At 38.0% G+C, this 22,761-nt stretch overlaps 1 protein-coding gene, 2 non-coding genes and 2 pseudogenes across 13 annotated transcripts in view; 3 read left to right on the forward strand and 2 right to left on the reverse strand.

The window, feature by feature from the left end:
- Nucleotides 1-18,740, forward strand: part of micu3a (mitochondrial calcium uptake family, member 3a) — a 31,318-nt gene extending 12,578 nt beyond the window's left edge. The window contains exons 7-17 of one of the 11 annotated variants that reach the window (XM_030418969.1): nucleotides 769-840; nucleotides 2,899-2,940; nucleotides 5,811-5,906; nucleotides 11,126-11,140; nucleotides 12,676-12,770; nucleotides 12,892-13,063; nucleotides 13,869-13,874; nucleotides 14,579-14,687; nucleotides 14,809-14,966; nucleotides 16,558-16,622; nucleotides 17,278-18,740. In XM_030418969.1, coding sequence (XP_030274829.1) covers nucleotides 769-840; nucleotides 2,899-2,940; nucleotides 5,811-5,906; nucleotides 11,126-11,140; nucleotides 12,676-12,770; nucleotides 12,892-13,063; nucleotides 13,869-13,874; nucleotides 14,579-14,687; nucleotides 14,809-14,966; nucleotides 16,558-16,622; nucleotides 17,278-17,284 — 837 coding nt within the window. In that variant the 3' untranslated portion in view covers nucleotides 17,285-18,740. Of the gene's footprint in view, nucleotides 1-768; nucleotides 841-2,898; nucleotides 2,941-5,810; nucleotides 5,907-11,125; nucleotides 11,141-12,675; nucleotides 12,771-12,891; nucleotides 13,064-13,868; nucleotides 13,875-14,578; nucleotides 14,688-14,808; nucleotides 14,967-16,557; nucleotides 16,627-17,277 lie in introns of those variants that run through there. The other 10 variants (XM_030419001.1, XM_030418985.1, XM_030418976.1 and 7 more) reach the window with 10 other exon arrangements.
- A 1,341-nt stretch (nucleotides 18,741-20,081) lies between these two features.
- On the forward strand, nucleotides 20,082-20,297 carry LOC115593372 (small nucleolar RNA U3). Its single transcript, XR_003986301.1, has one exon. It is a non-coding gene; the product is annotated as a small nucleolar RNA U3 (small nucleolar RNA).
- Nucleotides 20,298-21,083: 786 nt separating this feature from the next.
- LOC115593314 (uncharacterized) lies at nucleotides 21,084-21,186 on the forward strand (annotated as a pseudogene).
- Nucleotides 21,148-21,352, reverse strand: LOC115593303 (uncharacterized; annotated as a pseudogene).
- Nucleotides 21,353-21,785: 433 nt separating this feature from the next.
- On the reverse strand, nucleotides 21,786-22,001 carry LOC115593378 (small nucleolar RNA U3). Its single transcript, XR_003986308.1, has one exon. It is a non-coding gene; the product is annotated as a small nucleolar RNA U3 (small nucleolar RNA).
- Nucleotides 22,002-22,761: the final 760 nt, after the last annotated feature.

Genomic DNA, 22,761 nt, shown 5'->3' on the forward strand with positions numbered 1-22,761 from the left:
ATATCAGAGGGAGTGGGTGGTAATGGTTGAAGATCCTATGGGAGTGGGCAGGTGCAAGATGGACCAATGAATTCCCACACAGAGGGTGTAGCAATAGACATTTCTTTTTCTGCTGTCTTGAATTAATTTAACCATGTTTAAAGAGTGAATTTGTAATGTATCCCCAGCTTGGTTACATTCAAGAAATTAACTACAGTGTGTGAACAAAACAACACTGTTGATGTTATGCCAAAGATTTAATGTAAATCACCTCTGTAATGTATCCCCTGATGCAAACTGGCATTTTTGGTCTCAAGGCCTATTTTGAGTCCCAATCTAGTGCCATATTCACTGGGAGGCGGCTAAGCCTGATTCAGCTGAGCCCTGTGGACCGTGTTGATTCCTCCCTTTCATTCAATATTGTGGCATGGACACACTCCCAGTTCAGCTAAAAGGGCCAGTTAGCTCTGTGGCTAACTGGCATTTAATACTAAAATTCTGATACTGGTTACCCTGCAGCTGCGATTTTCTGCCAGATGCAAATTTAGCATTTAGTTACCCTTTAATATATGTGACCAGAAGTCCCTTTGAAAGCCAAACCAGACAACCAACACTCTCACAGTGGTGTTGTCAAAAGGCCAAAATCACATCATAGGCCAGCATGAAAGAGTGAACTTGTGAGAGTGACTTTATGAACTCAGTGAATGTTGTGTTTGCACGTATGAACATTTAAGCTTCAAACAGAGCTTTGAATTGTCAATGAGATCCTCATTCTGTCTCTTATTACAGCTTCAGGAGATATTCCGGAAGAAAAATGAGAAGAAAGGGAGGAAAGGAGATGCTGAGAAATCAGCACAGTTGGTAAGAAAGTTGGTAACGAAGGACAAGGAAGTGTTTGTGTGTGAGGACAGCTACAGTTGTATGGATGTAAATTAAGTTGCTAATTACCTTAGCAGAGCCAACAGTGAAATGGACATGGAAATCTGCAGGGACAATGCAGTAATGCTGCTATCATCGTTGAGATAAACCTGAAATACAAATATAGTAAATATCTTGCTTTTGTATAACAGTACAAACTAAACATTACTGTAAAAGGGCATTTTAATACATCCATGCATGTAACATGGCACAGCACCTCTGCTGTTTTCTCTTTAATGTTACATAGGGTGCAAATTGAATGTCGTCAAATTGTGTGTGTGGATGTATTGACCGGCACATCATCATCCAAATTAATTGTCATCTGTATTCAAGGAGAAACTAAAGTTAGCTAAACCTTTCATGTAACCATGTATGAGTGCATGCTGCCTTATAGAAACAGTTTTTAACAGTGTGGTATCTTATCTCTGTTTACTGAGACAGTTATCCTGACTGTGTACTTGTTAAACTTGATACACTCTCAAAAGAATTTGTCCTTTTCAACACTTCTGGGGTTTAGGTTTAGGAACAACACAAGTCATCTTGCTTAACTACTCTGTATGGTTCATTTATGCATTATAGTTATATGTAGTTATATAATGCATAAACTGCATATATATATGATAGTATATTATAGTTTATAATGGCTGCTTTTAATGTATAAAGATAATGTATAAAGCAGAATTAGAGCCAAACAGGGGCGGTTCTTGGGGGGGGGGGGCCGTAACTCTGAGTCTGGACCCCCCTGTGGCCCCCCTGACAGGGAGTCTGCATCAATAATACAATGACAGATTTCTTGCAAAGACTTTGTTTTGAAGAAAAAGGCAGAAATAAAGTGTCTCAACAGTTTACTACCCAATCAAAATTGCTGAAATTGTAAACATTGTTTTGTCTGAATGAGGGATTTATCTTTTTTTCCGGGTTGTATGTGCCCCCTAACAAAAAAGCCGGCCCCAACCTGGCCCCCCTATTAAAACTGGTCCAGAACCACCACTGGAGCCAAATTATTAATTAGGTGAATATCAGCAGTTTACCTATTTCGTTGCTAGCATACAGTATATGGCTTAAAAGGAACAAGACATATAAGTACAGAAATGCCACAGATTTATGGAGGCAATTCATGAGTGCCATATCTAAGTTCTGTCCACCAGAGAGACTTTAATTTTAAACACTGCTGGGTGCAGATTAAGTTAATTGGCATGTGTATCAATGGGAAACTACTCACAGTTGAACCCCCTTTTTTATCAGTTAGTATCAGTACTATCAGTTGTTGTTTATTTTTATTTAAAAATGTTAAACATTAATATTTCAGGGTAATTTTAGAGTAAATTGAACATTAAAAGACCTCATGCAGCCTACCTGCAATACCTCCAAAGCCTGCTAGGGGGCTAAGACAGTTGGCTCAGATGTCTACCATCTTTTGTCTGCAGGTGACAGTAAATAAAGTAGTCCTGCCACATCACCCATTATGAGCTCTTAGCAGAGGACACACTGCACTCTACCCAAAGAAACATTTTTGGATAAAAAAATTAAATGCTGACAACCCACTATAGGACATGACAGTACTAATTTTAGTCATAACTGTACAACTACATCATATGGTAAAGTATTTATACATTTGTTACTCTAAATAATTACTGTTTTGGTACTTGGTACGTGGTAGAAATGCTTTCACCTTACTGGAAAAGTCTTAAATATCATCAACAGATATTCTGAAATAACAGAAAGATAAACCTGACAAAGTAAAATGTTACACAATCCCTAAAACGCAGCCAGTTTCACTAAACACCTGTTGGAAGTGCAGTACACAGTGAAATAAGGGGAAACGTGTGTTATTCTAAAATGTAATCATAGACGTGTTGAAAATGAGACATCCCTCTGCAGAGTGTATCCACAGCCTCTCCTTGCATGTACTAACATGTCTTTTACCTTCTCTCTTCCTCCTCTCTGACTGCATGCTCTGGCCTCCTCTCTCTCTTCTCCATGTCTCTCTCTGTGTGTTAGAGTATGCAGCTCTATGGATATCAGGTTGCCCCCATGAACAGCGTATGTATCCAAAACCATAACCCAGTAGATTCCTTTCTGCTCTTGTTTAGCTGCTTAGAGAAATGTGTGTAAAGATGAACAGAGGAACAGATACCTAGGTGTTTATGTCAGCTTGGTTATTAAATGCCATGTGGTTTCAGTTGACATTTTGTTAGGTATTAGTAAAATCACAGGGACTCAAACATGGTGGGGATCGGTTAAGCAGTCTCTGTAGACATATTTTATTTTATTTTTGAATATCTAGAACTTTTCTGAACTCTGTGTTGAACGGATTCAAAATCAATGTCATTTTTATCCTAATGTTTTGTGTGACACTTCTCAGTTGACAACATTTTACAGTCAGTGTGCGTTTTTCAATATTGGGAAATATGATTTAACAGATGTTCCGATTTTTCGAGTATGATTATTCGCTTTGCCAAGAGTTACGTCAGAAGTTTAATACGACTCTGTCCATTAAATCAAAGGCCACAACCAGCAGCCTGGTAGCTTAGCTTAGCATAAAGGCGGGGGGGGGGGGGGGCATTTACTAGGCGGTACTATAATAATACTATTTTTGTTTAATTTTTGGTGGGGTGGAATGGAGAGTCTTGGCCAGATGCAGTGACTTTCTGAAGTCTCCACTGGTTACCTGGCACCGTGATGCGAAGACTCGAGGAAGTGACATAATTTTTTACTTTAGTCAGAGACAGGCTAGTTGTTTCCCATTGCCTCCAGTCTTTATCCATCACAAACCATAACATGGTTTTACCTTAATATTAAGAGCATATACATGAGTGTGGTATCAACCCTCTCAGCAATTTGGAATATTTCTGAAAATGTTGAAATGTCTAATTTCCCTTGAAATTTTTAAATCTTGCCATATCACAAAAAGATACTGCAGCTCCCGTCTGATAGAAATTGAAGAGCGAGAGCAATGGATGCAGGGCGGTATGGAAACAGGGATTATAAGGGCTGCTTAATGGTTCACACATTTAGTTTAATTGTACTCACGTTCTGCAAATAATGAATCTCATGATACAGTTTCCACTCTTGCTTGTATCTGTTTTACCTCACTCTAGTGACTCTAGTAGGTTTGTTGGGTGTAAATGTATATTATACTGGGATACTTAGAGGGCTCTGTTTAATGCCCCTGTCACCCACTTTTGTGTCCTGACTTGGTCTTTGAAAAAACCCCTAACCCTGACCCAGTCCACCTGATCCTCTGTTGTCAGTAAGATATACACAGTAGACTGCTTGAAAGGATGGATGGACAGAAAGAATGAGAGGGACAGAGAAAGACAGGGTGTCCATCTGTCAGGTCGACTGAGCGATTGATCGAGGTATGATGGCAGAGGGTGGGATGAATGGAGAGAGGGAGGGCAGAAGAGGAGTAATAGATTTAAGGGGTCAGGCGAGACGAACTCTTTCAAAAGGAGAATGATGTGATTTAGAATGACTGGAGACACTCTTAAGGTCTAAACACAATCAGACACTGTCCATTTGAGGCTGTTTTAGGACGTTTGTTTGGCAGCATGTGTGTGTGTGTTCCTGTTATGGAGCAGGTGATTTTTATTGAAAGCTACAGACAGAAAATTGCTTCGCATTTGTATTGTTAAGAAAGCATACGGGTGTATGAAAAGATGGGAAGAATTATACATACAATAAATACCATTTTGTTATATACTTATTGATCAAATATAAATGAGTATTTAACATCATAATAAGGAGATGTGGACACTTTTTTTCCCCTTAAGATACAATGATAGCAACTGTAGAAGTGTCCAGCAAGGAATATTTTCTTGTGGAGATGGAGTAACAGTGCAGCAAAAATGTCAGGATCTTTCTCCCCCTCTCTCTCTCTGTCTCACATAGACACACACACACACACTCAGACACTCCCTGTCCTGTCAGTGTTGTGATGGATAGCTGCATTGTCACTGTGAAGTCGAGAGCAGTGCAGGGTCATGTTAAAATGGCTGCTGCTGCTTCGTTCTCCCTGGAGAGAGAGAGAAACTAGGTGGGTGGTCAGGACCTCAGTGGCATGGTTGTCTTTTATCAAAGCAGCATACACACAAAAAGAAGCAGCTCTCTTTTGTGCTGCATGTGACATTAGTACGCTCAGCTGGTTTACTATCATTGGACAGATCATTTGGGTGAAAAAAATGTATATTTGCTTCAGATATCAATCAGACATTTTCGATTTTTATGCTGGTTCGATTGTTTGACTCCATTGTCCCCCTTAGTGAAAATGTGTCTTTGGCTTTTCCATAGCTTGTTTTCAGTAGACTGAGCCCAAAGGGAAGGTAACGAATGGCAGTCCGTGTTTTAAATTGTTTTAATAGAAAGACCTTATAGCAGATGTCTTTATTGTTTCTTCATACTGTTGAACCAAAACCACAGGAAGATTTATTTCAATTATTAGACAATATATTTTGCTGTGATGTACTGTAACTAGCTTTTGCCTAAATGTGACCCCCACCCCCCCCATTCCTGTGTTGTTTGACACTAATCAGTTTTATGCGCGGTGCTGATCAGTGGATGGGGTGACATTAAAGTGAAATTAAACATTATAAACTGTTTTGATGACAGAACAGGCATTCTAAACATTTTTATTTTGTTTCTCTGTAGTTGTGTCTCTAATCACTGTAGAGTTAGTTAAATAATTGCAAAATACCAGATGAGAATTTTGATCTTTGATTTACTATTTATAATTGCTATATGATCCTCTTTTCATGACCATACAGTATATACTATAACAACAAACAAAAAAACAACTTACTGAATGTGTTTGTATATATTGAGAATCAATAGCGTGAATATTTGAAGTCTACTTCCTGAAGTGGTTGAGTCGGAGGTGAACTGACCCTGGGCCTGCTTGACCGCTCCTACAGGTGCTAAAAAAAGACAGTCAGGAGTTTGTGGCGAGGAGTTACTGGGACGTTCTGAGGCGAAGCGCCAGTCAAGTCCTCTTTTCTGACCTGGCGGAGGTACACAGATCCAACTGTCCTCTGTCCCTACATCCCTCCATTTTTCATCCTTCATTCTTCCCCCTCAACTCCCTGTAGTTAGTGTCGATCCTCCAACTTGCCCCATAGATTCATGTAGAGTAATGTAGCAGCATCAAGCTCAGCCAGAATAAGACCAGAAATGGTTACCTTCGAAATAAAAGCTTTTGCACAGAGTATAAAGCCCTTAATCTGTGATTTCTGGAGAAATTATGCTTAGCTGCGCAACAGTCATATAGACCGAAGAAAGTTGTTTAAAATAACTGTTGTATTTGATATTTTTCATAGATAAAAGGAATGAAGAAATTCAATTTTTCTATTTCATTTATCTTACCTTGAATGCCCTTTCAGGACGTATCCTCATTTAAACTGGTGTTAAGATGGAGAAAGAAAAAATTATAAAATGTTCTGATCACCTTTACTTTTTTATTCTGGTTTGGCTTGATACTGATAATACACGCAACATGACTTGTCACCTTTCTTCCTTCATACCTTTCCTACACATTACTTCTTAGTGTAAGATAAAATTTAGGTTATACGGTATCTTCCATCATTTTATCTCACTGTTTTATACACCCAAGTCCGGTACAGAAACTAATGCTAATCCATTCCCTCCAGTCCCTTCTCTAACATGAAATCGTTTATGTTTGGATGAGCTCTAAAAAACGTCCTTGCACCAAACACATCATATCAAGAAATCAAATTGATTTCTACTAAAAATATAAGCTCCTCCAAATGTTTGAACTGTCCTCCCCATTTCATCATGTCACTAACACTCACTGACAAATATGACAAGAGCTTCTTTCGTATTTGTTCTTATTTATTAATGTTTCAGAGGAATTTTCTATATTGTACTGGTGTGACCATATTGATCTGATAAGTTAGATGATACATATTGTAATGTCCGTATTCTAATAACCTGATCTGTTTCTCACCTGCCTTCTGTCATTTGGTCTCCTCATTATGCTTTTCTATGTGTATCTGTGCTGTGTCGTGGCTAGTGTTGTAGCTTTGGTGTCAAATCATTCTCGGTGTTACACCACAACATGTTTAATGACACTCATAAAATGATGACTGCAGAGCAATTTCAAAAACACACCACACACTTAAACTAAATCATGTAGACGTTGGGAGTGATTTTACACTCTTAAATAGTAACCTAAAGGTCCTGTGGCTAGCAGGACATTGATACCTTTAAACAACCCCTGAAACGCTTTTATATATACGACTATACATCTTAATAAATAAGTTAAAAACATACAGACAGGACCAACAATTTTCCATTTCAGTTTTACCTTTTCATTTGCTTGTTCCTGTGCAGCTCAAATTGCCTTTCTGATATGTCTGACACAAGGTAAAACTGCTGGTAATGATTAATAACAGCTAACAGTGTTAGCAGGCTAGCTGACTAATGACAGGCTGTGGGCTGTGGTGGCAGCGGAAACTGAGGTGGAGGTAATGACAGTGGAGCATAATGGGGCTGACCTTGTATTTACACTGAGCAGCCTTTCATCTGCAGGGATGTCAGACGGACAGAACAGACAAATCAGACAGAGGGGGGAGGAAGGGGTGAGAGAAATAAAATGAAGAAAAACAAGGACATTAAAAGTGTGAGGATTAAAACATTTGTGTATGTATGTATGTATATATATATATATATGTATGAGTAGATTTAACAAAAAAGGTGAGACATTATAAAAAGCACTATAAAAAGCGGAAAGGATAAATCATTGTAATTGTAACATATCTATAACACCATCAGATAAGCAGAAAAACTAATGGTTGAGGGGGAAAGAGGAAGAGATAAAATCAGAGAGACAACAAACAGGTGAGAGAGGCTCAAAGAAGATGACACAGGTCACCAGAGAAAACAAATGTTGAGGAACAAAGTGGGTGTGGAGAGAAGAAGTTCGGGAAGCACATTTACGGGGGAAAAGAAAGGAACAGGTAGTTTTTAGAGAAAGATGTGTTTACTCAACAGATTAGTCACCATTATATCTCTTTGGTTTTGTCTGGAGAAGGAGGGACTGACTGATAGGCTGACAAAGGGGGGGGGGAGGGGGAAGAGCGAATCACCCCTATGTCAGGTGAAGGAGGTACTGATGGGTAGTATGAGGAGAAAGGAAATCAGAGTAATCAGAGCAGTTGGAAATGATAGGAGAGGGAAAGAAAAAGGAAGAGAGAGAAGGAGACAAAGTTGGGAGGTAGAATGACGAAAAAGGTCGTGAGAAAGGAAAGGGGGTTAGCTGTTTTTACCCTGGAATGTATGACTGGCTGACTGACAGTCTGACTTACTTGACTAAAGAGCGAAAATGAGCTCTTGCTCCAAGCTATTACTCACAGATAGGGAGGGTGAAGAAGACCATTTAGTGTTTACATCAATAATTACTGTTTTTACCTTCAGCTTCATGATCAAAGTCTGTTGAAGCTTACACACACACACACGCAGATGGACAAATAGACAGATGCGTGCACCAGGTGTCGGCTCGTGCCTTGTGGGCGTGGTAACCATGACGTCTTTATTGAGATGATGAGCTCGCACCAGTGCAGCCACACTTCCAGGAATGATGAGCTTGTTATGATCAGTTTGGCATTACGTCTACCCAAGGGTAGACTGATATGGGGCCTTACAGTGGTTAGAATTAAAAGCAACATTTTTATTGAACCATGCGATACACGGACAGTTTCTGATGTTATATTATGGCTTTAAATAAGACAAAACTAATCAATACTTTCATATAAAGAATGGATCAAATGACTGTTGAGGTGTCTTGAGGTGAACCCGCAGAGTATCATCACACGACTCTACAGTTTTCATTAGCCTCAAAGCATTTTAGTGTTATTCAGCTTATTGTTTTGATTTGATGGCCCATAGCATATTGTCTTATCAGCCGTGCAGACAGCTGTTTCCAATGAAAAAGCTCTGATAACTTACTGCACACGACTTGCCCACAGCACACACTGAGAGACAGATATTTCCCTCAGGAGTAACTGGAGAACAAAACAGAGCTAAAAGAAGAATTGATTTTAGTGGCCACGCACAATAAGTCCAAACATGTGATAGCGCGTTCACCAAAAACAGCTTTATGAGCTGATAATGCATCAATGTTGTGTTTACAGCTTGTTAAGCTACTCCAAAATGGCAGAAAACTGCTTTGATAATCATTTTTTACATTGTTTTAGTGTAATAAGTATATCATATACTTACACCTAGTTATAGAAAAGGAAGTTTAAACCTCTTTAAGACACACCTGATAAATCAATGCAACTGCAATTCAACAATATCTAGATTCATTATGAATTCCTCAATTACCTGTATCCACTTAAAAAAGAATCGCTATTTTGTTAACCAGTCTTTTGTTTTAGTGTTCCTGTCACCAGAGGAGCAAAACAGCAAAACCAACAGTTTTATGCAGAGACACACCACCTGGATGCTGTCTGATGTACTGTATGAACAGCTCATGTGTCACAAAGACATCAGTAATGCATCAATTACAAGATAAAAGAGCAGAAGTATTTTTGTCCTGTTTGTCCGTAATCAGAGGCTTAATGAAAAGGCCCCCTCAAATCAGTGAGTCGCAGAAAAGACACTGGAATGATACGTCTGTAATTGTTTCAGTTTGTCTGTGTTTATACCAAGCCCCTAATCAAAGACTGAGAGACCAGACTGCAAAGTGAATCAGAAACAGACTGGAAACACTGGGAGACACACTATTGTTGGTGGTCCTAAAAACAGGGTTTACTTTTAATGTTTGTTTCCCAGAAGACATTTTTATCCTTTAAATGTATGGAGTACTAAAAGTGCCATAATTAAATAAATAAATACACCATAAAATAATTAATTAATTGTGTAATTAATTAATTAAATGTGTCATTAATTCATTAAAATACCAATTCATTTTATGTAAAAAAAAACATATAGAATTATTTCACTATTTAATTTGTTATTTTACGGTCCTGTGTTGCAGCGCTTCATGAATGTATTTTATCCGTCAAACCTGACCATCAAAGTCGGGCTAATGCAAATTTAGTCTAATCCATTGCTTTGGTCTTAAGTCTTGAAACCGAAAGAAGAAGAAGATGTCTTTCAAAACATGGTGGCTATGTTGATGGAGGATCCCCATGAACTTTCAAGTGAGGGCAAGTTTTTGACATTTTGTCCTGCACCTCGCACGCTGTATCAACACAGGGGCTAGCAGGGGATCGAGCCTTCCACTTGATTTTTAGCAGTTGCCAATAAAGTTTTGATTGCATCAATCCATTATCTGGAATCAATTTGCATTGACTTGATGTGCAGGGTAACCAATCAGGTGTTAGGATCCGCCCACCAACTGCACTGCAACACAGGACCATGAAATAATTAATTAAATAGTGAAATAATTATATGTTGTTGTTTTTTTACATAAAATGAATTGGTATGTTAATGAATCAATGACACATTTAATTAATTAGTGACACATTTAATTAATTAATGGAACATTTAATTAATTAATGGCACATTTAATTAATTATTTAATGGTGTATTTATTTATTTAATTATGGCACATAATTACAATAACAATTGGCATCCATTACAGAGAGATCTACTTTTTTTTCAAATTTGGTTCATCCACAACAAGGAATTTAACAAGTGTACCCAGAAGTGCGAGACATAATCTAGTTTGGCTGTGAATGATTACATAATGGACTTGTACCAGTGGTGTTTTTAGTTTGCAAATTATTGATCCCGATGGTTATCAACCTAGTAAGATATGATCAACGAGTTCGAAAAGAAAGACAAAAAATATTTCTATCCTATAAAATTGTATTATTTTTTTTGTTTAATTCTTGTGAAATACAAGACTGATTGATCCCTTAAGGCCTCTTAAAAGTATTAGTATCAAACAACCTGAACATAAATAACACATTTAACCTGTAGTTCTTATGTGTTGCGGGAGCACTTACCATATACTTTACATTTTAGAAACTAATGGAGGGTTTTGCATCTTAACACACATTATCGCAGTCATTTGCTCACTTTTGATTTTGATTTTTTGAATAGATACACGTTATGCCACAATAAACAACACAGTGACAACTGCCTTATCTGTCGAAGATGTGAACCTGTAGTTTGACAACTTTATCAAACATCTTTTTTTTTTTTTTTGTAAACCTGTGTCATCTTGTTTGACATTTCCTTCTTGTCCCACTTTGGATTTTAGGATTTTACTCTTGAGGTAGAACCACGAATGGCATCGTGGTGATGATGATGATGATGATGATGATGATGATGATGATGAAAATGGCATAAATGCTCTTCCTCCTTGAAAAGACATGAGATTCCACCCAATCTGATGTCTGCATATTCCTCAGCATGGCCATGGACTGGACAGGGGGGTTGGCTGGGTGGGGCATGGCAGGGAGAGAGACTGAAGATTGGGCTATTGACACCCTCTCTTTCTGCCCTGATGCTGGCTGAATCTTTTCTTAAACTGCCCAAAGCATGGTCACCTTTTTCTGAGAACTTAAACATAGGCAAATAGTTAAATAAACACTTAGGTGGTTTTCTTAAAGGATCATATAATGTACACATGTCAACTAGGGATTAAGATTAAAAACAGATTAAAATATGACAGAACAATGGTTTGATGGTTTCAAATGAGTTTCAGATGACCAGATTCATTCAGTAACCACACGCTTGCAAGCTGTGGAGAGAGGAGTGAGGGGCAAAGATTGAAGAATATGTAAACAGAGAAAAATAAAAATAAAAATAAATAAACAGCTCCGAATTGTACAAATATGACACTATGATTCTGGCTCGTTGACGGAAAAAGGTGGAATCGGCTCACATTCTCCGTACTTGTTATGCTTATGTGGGTTTTGTTTTACTGTGCTGCTGTTTGTGATGTAAGGTCCTGTCTGGTTGTGTCAATGTGGCATTTACAGAGAAATGCATGGGATGTGGTGGCTTTCATGTTTCTGTGTGTCTGGCAGTTTAGTGTTGTGTATTTTTCTGTCTCCCCCTTAGTTGTTCTTCCACGTGTCTCCTCTTCCTCTCTCTTACTGGTTAACACTTTGTCTTCCTACATCCCCCACCCTCCCACCCCCAGCTAAATTAATATTTGCATGTCTCTGTTTCTTATTTCCATTTGTCTTTGTGTCTTAATGTGTGCTGCTATTTGAACATTTCCTGTGTCTTCACCAGACCAGTGTTGTCTCTATTTCATGCTGCTACAGTAATACTCCTCGACAGTCTAGGCAGCATGGAAAAACAAGCTTCATATACCTTTTGTTTTATGTCCTTTCTTTGATTGTTAGAATTAGAATGGAGAGAAATGCTTCTGTTCATTTGACTTCATTACTCAATTTTACATGTTTTTCTGCAAACACTTAATCTTGCTAAAAAGCTTGAACAATGTTTCTGTTAACATTTTTATTTGTGTTATCATGGCGGCAATGTACTGAATGTGCCAATCATTTATCCAATTTCTAATTTTGATTGAATTATTTTTATTGAGGTTTAATGTGAACGTTATTGCTGCCTAGACTGCTGTTTTTGACGCCACAGTGGCCGCTGACTGTTTGTCTGAGCTGATCCGTTTGATTGACAGTTTGTTGTGCACACGTGCAGCAGATCCCTGCTTCCTGCTGGCCATGTTGGATTGATGATGGACTTGTCCCGCTCACTGCTTCTCATCCATCCACAAAGCTTGATATTTATTGATTAGTCACTCATTAATCCTCTCTCTTGTTCATCTCTGATGATACGTAGCGAGCAGATGAGAGTATCACCATTGACACCACCCTATTGGTCCATTTCTTTGGGAAGAAAGGGAAGGCAGAGCTTACATTTGATGACTTCTACAGGTACTGAAAAATCTATAGTGGATGTCATGAAATATGTGCTAATGCTCTATTAAATATGTAACAAATCACCATGCAGTAAAATGCTTCCTTTTGAAATCTTTCCCTTCCCTGGTGTTTTCAGGTTTATGGACAACCTTCAGACAGAGGTGTTGGAAATTGAGTTTCTGACGTACTCTAAAGGGATGACCACCATCAGTGAAGAGGACTTTGCTAAAATCCTGCTGCGCTTCACCAACGTGGAGAATATCAGCGCCTACCTGGAGAATGTTCGCCAGTGTATACCTGACGAGAAGGTACAGGCCAATTAAGCACAATCTGATATTGCTGGGTCAATAGCCAGGAAAAGACAACACATATACCATAGCACGATATAATGATATGCAATATCAAAGATGATATATAGTAAAGTCTCAAATCCCAATAACGATATATATATTGTATATATTACCCAGCCCTACAACAATGCACTGATCAGATACATCATACATGCATGTTTTTGAGGAACGCATAGACAAATCAACACATCGGTAAAAAAAACATGTAATCAATTTGTTCAAAGATGTATCTGTGCAGTATCATGTTCTGTTTTTTCAGCTGAAGTAAAAAATGAGAACAGAGCTGTGAAATAGCCAAACAATGCTAATAAACTGTCAAATTACAGAGTGCCACAACAGTACAGTTTTGACCAGGACTTTGAGTTGTCGATTTATCTTTATATAACACCGGATACATTACCTAATCCTTTATCTTCTAATCGAAAACTTTATCTATCCTTTTATCTGTTTCATTTCTTCTTCCTCCTTAATGGATACTCCTGCCTTCTAGCCATCTAGAGCCACCGTAAATTCCCACCACTGTTTCTGCCTGAGGCTGTTGTGGCTCTCCACACTTCAGCGCCCCACTGCATCACTGGACCACAAACACAAACACACACACACACACACACACACACACTATCTATCTATCTATCTATCTATCTATCTATCTATCTATCTATCTATCTATCTATCTATCTATCTACCTTCCTACACTGGCAAGTTGTTATGCAACCCAACTCTATTTCTGTTCCTTCTTTCTTTCCTTTTCATGCTGTTAAAGAAGCAGGTTGGTCTCTGCCTCGTACAACACACAACCTGTCCATCGAAACACATCAGTCTATCCTGCTATTTAATTACGTCACTGTGTGTCTTTGTTTCTCCATATCTGACATGTCTAGGTTAAGAACCACGGCTGAATAGTTATTTATTTATTTATTTATTGTGTCCTGCATCTTTTCATATAGATCTGCAAAGACTGCCTCATTTGATTCACATTTTTTTTTATTTGTAATGTTTTTCTTGTTAATCTAGTTGTCATAGGTTTGATCTTGATTCACAACAAAGAGCATGTGGCGGTTACAGCTACTTGTTGAATGGCTTAAGGGTTATGAACCACTGCAAGAAGGCTGCTGTTGAAATGTTTCTTATCATCAACACATAATCCTGACCATACATTAATGACATTCTATGTCATTAATGGGACTATTTCATGGAATAAATTTGTTATTGATTGATATTATGAGATGTGGTCAGTTGCTTTTTTTATTTTAGTATCTTTGTTTTTCAGACAGCTGAGGTGATGTGCCTCCTGGAATGTCACGTCTGATAAAGGTCCCTTTGGATGGCAGCCTGTGCTGAAACACTCATTCCTTTCATTTTCAAGCTTCTTTTTTTTTCTCCAGAGAACATAATTTCCATCATTACCTCTCCTTTTTCCAGGGCTAATTTAAAATTTGTTCCCTCACATATGCTTTTTTTCTGGGATTTCAGGGAATCACCTTTGATGAGTTCAGATCCTTCTTCCAGTTCCTCAACAACCTCGAGGACTTTGCCATCGCCATGCAGATGTACAATTTTGCTTCTCGCTCCATTGGACAAGGTAGGTGGAGAGCAGTGACAGCTCACAGGTGCTGAGGGTCTCTGCACACAGATGATGCTTTTTTCCCCTCTTAGTTTGGTGTGAATTGAGCTAAATAGTTTTTAACTCTCTCCTAAACTAGATGAGTTTGCGAGAGCTGTCTACGTGGCCACTGGGCTGAAGCTGACACGTCACCTTGTACACACCATCTTCAAGATCTTTGATGTAGATCACGACGACCAGCTTTCCTACAAGGAGTTCATTGGAATAATGAAGGACCGACTACACAGGGGAGCCAGGGTGAGGAACTGTGGGAAACAGAGAAGTTATTTTAGCTTGGAAAAACTTTGAAGTGTCGGGCTTTGATAAAATGAAACATAAAAGTGACTGGGGGTGGATCTGTGGTCCAAATAAAAGACCTGCGTTTCAAAACCACTAAGAGGAGACTAAATCACAGCCAGTCACAGCAAGCAGGACAAGAAGATTAGTGAGATTTTATTGATCTTTATTGATTTGTTTTAGTACCACCCTCCACATGGAGGTACGAGTTTAAGATCTACTGCAGAAGTTGCTTGGGGTTTACTGTACAAATTTACATAAAGTGGTGAAAATGCTGAGACTGCATTGTTACAGAGGAAATCCAAAACATTTTAGCATTAAGGTCAAGTATAAAAAGAGCTAAAGTTGTTATTCTGATAGAGATTATCCAATAATATCACCATCGCGACTTGGTAAAATTCACAATAAAAGGCTTCTTCTTTTGTGAAGCATGAACAAAATCCATGATTTCCAGGTCAATCTTCCAAAAGGTTACAGTGATCATGAGATCTCCTCTTTCATTTAAAATGAGCACTCAGACACTTGGGTGGCATCTTTTATTCTGAGGATTTGGTAGAATTTTTATGGAACAGAAGAGCTTAAAACTGAGACACAGGAACTCCTTGTCTATTTATTTTATTTTATTTTTTTATTAAATCAATGAATTCATTAATGAAGTTTATCTGAATTACAAGCTGGTCTTCCTTAACCAGTGCTAAATGTGTTGTTATGGGTTAGCACATTTTCAAAAGATATGATGTGGCTAACAAACAGAATAGTATATTAATTGAATTGAACTCAGTAATCTTAGTCATTTTGTAAAAGGGGTTTTGTGGGTTAGAACCCCTGTGAGCCACTGAGAGAACAGCCTCAATAACAAGTAGTCCTCCTGCTGTTAAAAAGTTTGTTTCCATTTATTGTAAATGGGTTCAAAACAGCGCAGGCTAATATTGTCCTTCAACAAACTCAAGTAGTTAAAGGGAAATGTGGCCAAACTAGATTCCAGACTAGAAGAAACATAGGTAATGAGTACACAGGAATCTGATGCAAAAAGAACAATAGAACTACAATCTATACATTCGATTGAAACTGAGCCTTCATTGAATCTAACGCATGTAGGAAGAAGCTGGTAACAACTGTAATGAATTACTTGGAGTGATGAAAAACTGTGACTGAACTTGAAATCACCCCGAGCAACTTCAAGTGTTGTTCCCAAGGAGGGATGCTGCCCTCTGGTGGTGTATCATGATACAATACCACCATCAACCACCTCCTGACTTTATGTAGATTCATGCTTAAAATGTGCCTGAAGTGCAGTGAAGTTGTTTTTTATGACCCTGTGGGCTTCTTTGGATGCTTTCTTGGCCTCACAGTCTTGGCTTATTAACAGTGTCTCATCTCTTTCTCTCCTCGCTTGATCTCTTTCTGCCATACTCATCTATGCTGCCATCAACCAACACCAATACCTTTCTTTTCTTCTTATCCATTCATCACCCCTTCTTTTTGTCTTTCCTACACATTTCCCTAATCCCTCCTTCCTCTTCTTCACAATGTCTATCCACTGACCTCTCAGGGCTATAAATCTGTGGAGCGTGCCACATCTTTTAGATCCTGTCTGAAGAAGGAGCTGGCAAGCAGATAAGTACCAACAACAACAGAAAGTTGGATTCAATGCATGACACTCATTCAACTATCTGACCTGGATTATGACTTCTATCATTATCATCATAATGGGGTTTAAATGATCTTTCAAATACAGTCATTAAACGTGACCTATTATCTACAACTTATATTAGGAAATTGTACTAGGGTGTAATTGCCAGGGGCAGTATGACTTCAAATTGACAGTTACCTCATAAATTAATGTTTCATGTTGCTAGCTCAGTGTCTCTTATAAAATACACCGCTTATTCAGAAATACATGTTAAGATTAATTGCGTTTTACAACCACAGAAGTGGTAACTTCCTTATACTTCCTGGAAACTGTCAAATTTCCAAGGTCACTATAAAATGTGCCTGTATGTGCACCAAGTTGCAATGGTGGGTTCCTGAACGTCTTCATTTTGGAGAATCCAGAGCATACTGCTCATAGTTATGTGCAAAGTATTTTTGAACTTTTGCAAACATTTTCCCTCACAAAAATGTTATGAAATAAAAGAAAAAACATCCCTGAAAGTCTATTTTCTTATGACTGGGAAATTTTGCTGTCTCTGTAGCCATATTATAACTCATAGTTAAGAGATCTGGCATCTGGCGCCCAGAATGACTGTGCCTCCTTCTGCTGTGTCTTTACCAGGTGAAGCGCCAACACCACACTTCCTTCTCCAGCTGTGTTCGGTCTGGAGCCAGACGACAGGTGCACCAGCTCTTGAGGAGGTTTAAGGAGAAGCCGTAGAAGAGGATAGTGAAAGAAGGCAAAAAACAAACGGAGAAAGAAGTCTGAGGATGGAATAAATGGCATTTGGGTTCTGGCTTTTCTAGTCATTGACCTGAGTTAATAACTTTGCATTTCCAAGGGCAGATCTCCAATGAACACACAGCTGACAGATGCTGATAATGAGCAACATCATTACTATTTTGGTTCCTGTTTCACTAGTCATGTTGATCTGATGTCAGTTATCCCAAGTATGATTTACATACTTATTAGTGTATTAAAACAAAGCAGCATTAGATTAGACTTTGATGACTTTGAAGATGCTATGAAGATCCACAGCTACTTATTTCTGTTTGAGATAAATATGTCAATTTCTTTTAAATTAAGCTGTTAAATAATATTTTCATGATTTTACTTATTCTGATTTGGTCAAAAAAGTGTGAAGGACAGTATTTGTTTCATAATTAACGAATGTGCCATAAACAGAATTCTATTTTCACAGCTACTTAGCAGTTGTTGAACTGTGGCATTACAAACTGTAACAGCTGAAAGAGCACAACAATAATTAAGTAATTACAGAATCTATTTGATGATGATGACATTATCATTTTAAAATTAAAATGTATTCTACATAATATATTATATTAACATACAGAACACTAAAACTGAAAAATTAAATGAAGTTATTGTGAATATGTATTGTTCTCACCTCATTTTAATCATGTCAGCCTTTTTTAACTTAATTTTGGTTTGATGTCATCTAGCTAGTAAAGTTGTATACTACTCTTTTATTGCACGGAGTGACTATATAAACGCTATTACAGTTAGGAATGTTTTATTATCATAATATTACTAAAGCAGGAAATCTTTGACCTGGTAGTGACAGCATAGATCATAAAAGACAAGGGACCATGATAATTGTTTTTATTTTTTAATTATAATATTCAGTTTAAGATGACCAAATCCTTCTTGCCTTGACCCAAATGTTTCAGAGTCTCGTGTGTGTGCGTGTTTGTAGGTGCCTTCTGTCTATTCCCTGTCTCATCTCATGATCATCATGTCACATAGCAAATCTGACTTTGAACCACATAATTCAACACTATGTTGCTTTTAACAGCAACAGAACATAGAATATGTCCATAACAATGGTGTAATATGAGTCACTGAATATAATTTTGGAATGTTCTGTGTGTGAAATATGGAATATATTTTGAATATTGTGAAATGAAGGAAGAAGTATAGATGAGTAAAGAATGGCGGAGTGCGAAGTTATTTCGCATAATTTACATTTTTGTCATTTTTTCCCCAATAATTCATTTATTCCTCTCATCAGTGGACCTGGTGGGCAACTTTTCTTGCATGAATAAACTATTTTAGGATGACCTACGCAGTCCGTGGTATTTATTGCGCATGCGCAACGAAATCCTTTACGCAACCACTGTCTAAATGATGGAGGCAGACATGTCGCAGCAGGGTTTGGCTAAAACTCAACATTCCTGTGAGACAAAAGAGGGTGCCTCGGGCCATCGGCTTCAACATTGGTGAGTTGATTTTAGAAGTGTTGGCAGCATTGGAGTGTCGAGAAAAAGGTCATGTAGTTGACACAACAGCGCTGTGGATGAAAATGGCGACTTAACTTACCTAATAAATACGCTAGCGTTTAAGCTAACTTCGCGTTATGAGGCACCGTAGATTATGGGGTTATTATCACCAGACCAGGACTGTTTTTTCTCACCTGTAGTAAGCATTTAATACATTTTAATCAGTTTTTAAGTAAATGAGTCAAAGTATTGTAACCGATACAAAGTTTATGGTTACCTGGCCGCTTCCGTGAGTGAGACACCTGTGGTAGGAAACATTAGCTAGCTAATACTAGAAGTAACAGAAGGTTTTGCTAGCAAATTGTGAAGTAGCATTTTTAGTGATAAAAACAAAGTTATAACTTAATGCCCATTTTGACCGTGGGTTATTTTCTATTGTGAATGTTAGTAGCTCTTGACAAGTTTGAGCTGAAGTTGCCTTAATGCCGCCTTAACAGCGCCCCCGTGTGTCGTACCGACCACACTGCTGGTTACAACCATAGAGAAAACTGTGTGCCTGAACACTGGGTCGCTATGTTACGGCAGAAGTGACCGACGGGTTCGCGTGATTTTCAGCGCAATGTGACGACAGATGTACGCTTTCATATAACTCTTCTTTATGCGTGAATGTTGTCTAAATTGAGATTATATATCGCTAAATTAATATCCGCACAACGAGCCGGGTCTAGGGTTGTCGTTGTAAACGGAACTGTTTTGTTTGCCAGGTGTCTGTCAGGAACATAAATTCCGACGCACCGTTGAGCATATCTCGTGTAAACGGTGTAAATCCACACTTAATAACGTCAAACGTCTTACCGTCTCTCATATTGTTTCTTGACCGAGCAGTCCGATCTATTGTCAAAGTTATGTTTTACATAAACATCAACAAATATGACAAAACATGGATGGTCGTGTGTGGCTCACTTCGCAAAGCATTGTGGGTGTTCTGAAATGGAACGCTAACAATAAAACACCATTTAGCAGCAGTTGAGACTAAAGTCACATTTCATGGCTGTGCTACAAATTAAAATGTGTTTACTCCTCATTCATCGGTTATTTTAGCCGTGTGTGGCGGCAACGATGAACCCTGACAGAGAATGATCGTTCTGTGAATGACTTCGTGTTTTCACCCTCTTTCAAACTAAGACTATACTTTCAGGGATCATTTCTATAGTTTCTAACTTGAGAAATGTGCTTCTAAAGTGTTTGGTCTCGCTAACCACGATGATGAGTCGTGATATTCCTTTCTGAGCGTGAAGCGGATGGAGAGTAATGATTCAGTTCATAAGCTTTCTGTCATTGATGATCGTTCTGTACTTCTTTATGGAGTACTGAGGAAAGGAATATGAGCAGAGTGGTTATATATGTGTCAAAAAAACAATGACAAGGATTTGTGATGTGAACCTGTCTAAAAGAACTGCTAACAGTTGGGCTTAAAAATAGTGATGTCTCACAGTAGAAGATCTAGTTGATTAAGTCGATTTGGAAATGTCATGCATTGAGTTAAAAACATCCACAATTATTTGAATTGTGCTACAGTAAATGTTAACTTCACTTGAAATATGAGACCTACAAATGAAATAAATAATCCAGTAGCAGGTCTGATAATTAGAAATTGTGCTTTACGAAACAATGCCGCCTACAATGTGTGTCAAGTGTATATTATACTCTTGCCTCATAGCAGCCAAACATTGCTTAATGCTACCCTCATAAACATTCCTCCATAAGGATGATTCAAAACACATCAGTTAATATGAATTAGATAAATATCAATTTGTGTATTGTCATGTAAACTGGGACTGTGTTAACCTGTCTTACTTCTCCAGTCAGTGAGAGAAATTGACTTCTTGTCTTACCAGTACTTTGACTAAATGTATGTTTTCACTTTAACTTTTAACTTTTTTCTCTTACCTAAAGCTTATTAATTTTTTTCTTTATCTCAGTACTGCCTTAATCTTTTGTCTTTACAGTGTCACAGCTGTGCTGTCAGTGGCATGCTGTGATTGGCGGTGCTATGCTGTGTCATTTACATAAAACCACATGGCTGGATGAGATGCTGTAAATGGAGGAAGGTTGAACAGAGAGGGGCCGTGAGTGAAATGGTTCTCCTGTGAATCATCTTGTGCTTCTACCTGAGTTCAAACTAAGACCATACTTTCAGGGATCATTTCTATAGTTTCAGACTAGTTGTTCTGTTAGACACAGTGTAACCACTCTGATCATATTCTCTTCCTCAGTACTCTATGGTAAAGTACAGAATAATCATCAATGACAGAACATATGATTACTCTTTATCAGCTTCATGCTCAGAAGAGAAAAACTCAAATCATTGTCATGGTTAGTGAGACTAAACATTTTACAAACACATTTCTCAAGTCAGAAACTATCGAAATGATCCCTGAAAGTATAGTCTTACTTTGAATGACGGTGAAAACTGAAGGTGTTTCACAGGACAATCATTCTCACTCAGGGTTGAATTAAACATTTTTCTCTCCATGATTAGCAGAATAATATTGTGTTAAATCTTCTATCATTACTAGACAACAAATCCTCTAGAGGTGATCAAACAGGAAACAAAATGGATGAATTATGATGAAATCTGTTTTCAAATAGACTAACATGGCCACTCACATGTACACTGTTTATCTTCCTGTAATGATTAAGTTTCAATTTGGTGATTTTGGCCCACTAACCCATTGATCATCTACTTGTTTTCTGAAACATAAGCAAAGTCTTCACCTGTTTTTTTTCCAACGCATGTTGTATGAAGAGCAACAGCTAAAACAACAGTTTGATGTCTCAGTATTTCTAGCTTTGTATTGTTTATCTTTTCACAGCTGTACTTTTACCACTCTGATCATATTCCCTTCCTCAGTACTCCATAAAGAAGTACAGAACAATCATCAATGACAAAGAACAGATGAACTAAAACATTACTCTCTGTCAGCTTCACACTCAGAAGGGAATATCACGACTCATCATCGTGGTTAGCGAGACCAAACCCTTTAGAAACACATTTCTCAAGTCAGAAACTATAGAAATGATCCCTGAAAGTATAGTCTTAGTTTGAATGAGGGTGAAAACTGAAGGTGTTTCACAGAACCTTCATTCTCACTCAGGGTTCATCTTTGCTGCCACAAAAGACCAAAAATGACAGATTCATGAAAAGTTATCAAAAAAAAACTACATCTTCAATTGAAACTGCAACTAAAGCTGATGATTTCATGTTAACAACTTGGACATTAGATCTGCCTCATTTTATTTCACAGACAGCAATTTGTAACAGGGAGACCTTCAACACCAGACCTACTCAACAGACAACTTGAGGGTCTAATGTGGTCCTCGAACAACCTCATTCCTCATTTTGTAGACAATTCATTAGTTATGTCAACAGAAAAATAATCTTTTTATCAAAAAGGATTAGCTTTTTATTTTATTTACCAGACTTTTACAGTGTCATGAATGTAAACTGGAACTGTGTTAGCCTGTCTTACTTCTTCCAGTCAGTGAGAAAAATGAACCTCTTGTCTCACCAGTACTTTAAGATTTGGGTAAATGTAGTCACTGTATTTTTTTTTTACTTTCATTACTTTGTTACTTACTTAAGACTTTTCAAACAAATGTTTTTTTTCTTTATTTCAGCACTGCCTTAATCTCTTGTCTGTACACCACGTCAGAGCTGTGCTGTCAGTGGCATGCAGCGATTGGCTGTGTTATGTTGTGTCATTTACATAAAACCACATGACAGAACGAGATGCAGCAACTGGAGGAGGGTTTCAACAGAGACGAACCCTGAGTGAGAATGATTCTCCTGTGAATGACC

The sequence above is a fragment of the Sparus aurata genome, chromosome 1 (assembly GCF_900880675.1).
Source record: "Sparus aurata chromosome 1, fSpaAur1.1, whole genome shotgun sequence".
Classification (NCBI taxonomy): domain Eukaryota; kingdom Metazoa; phylum Chordata; class Actinopteri; order Spariformes; family Sparidae; genus Sparus; species Sparus aurata.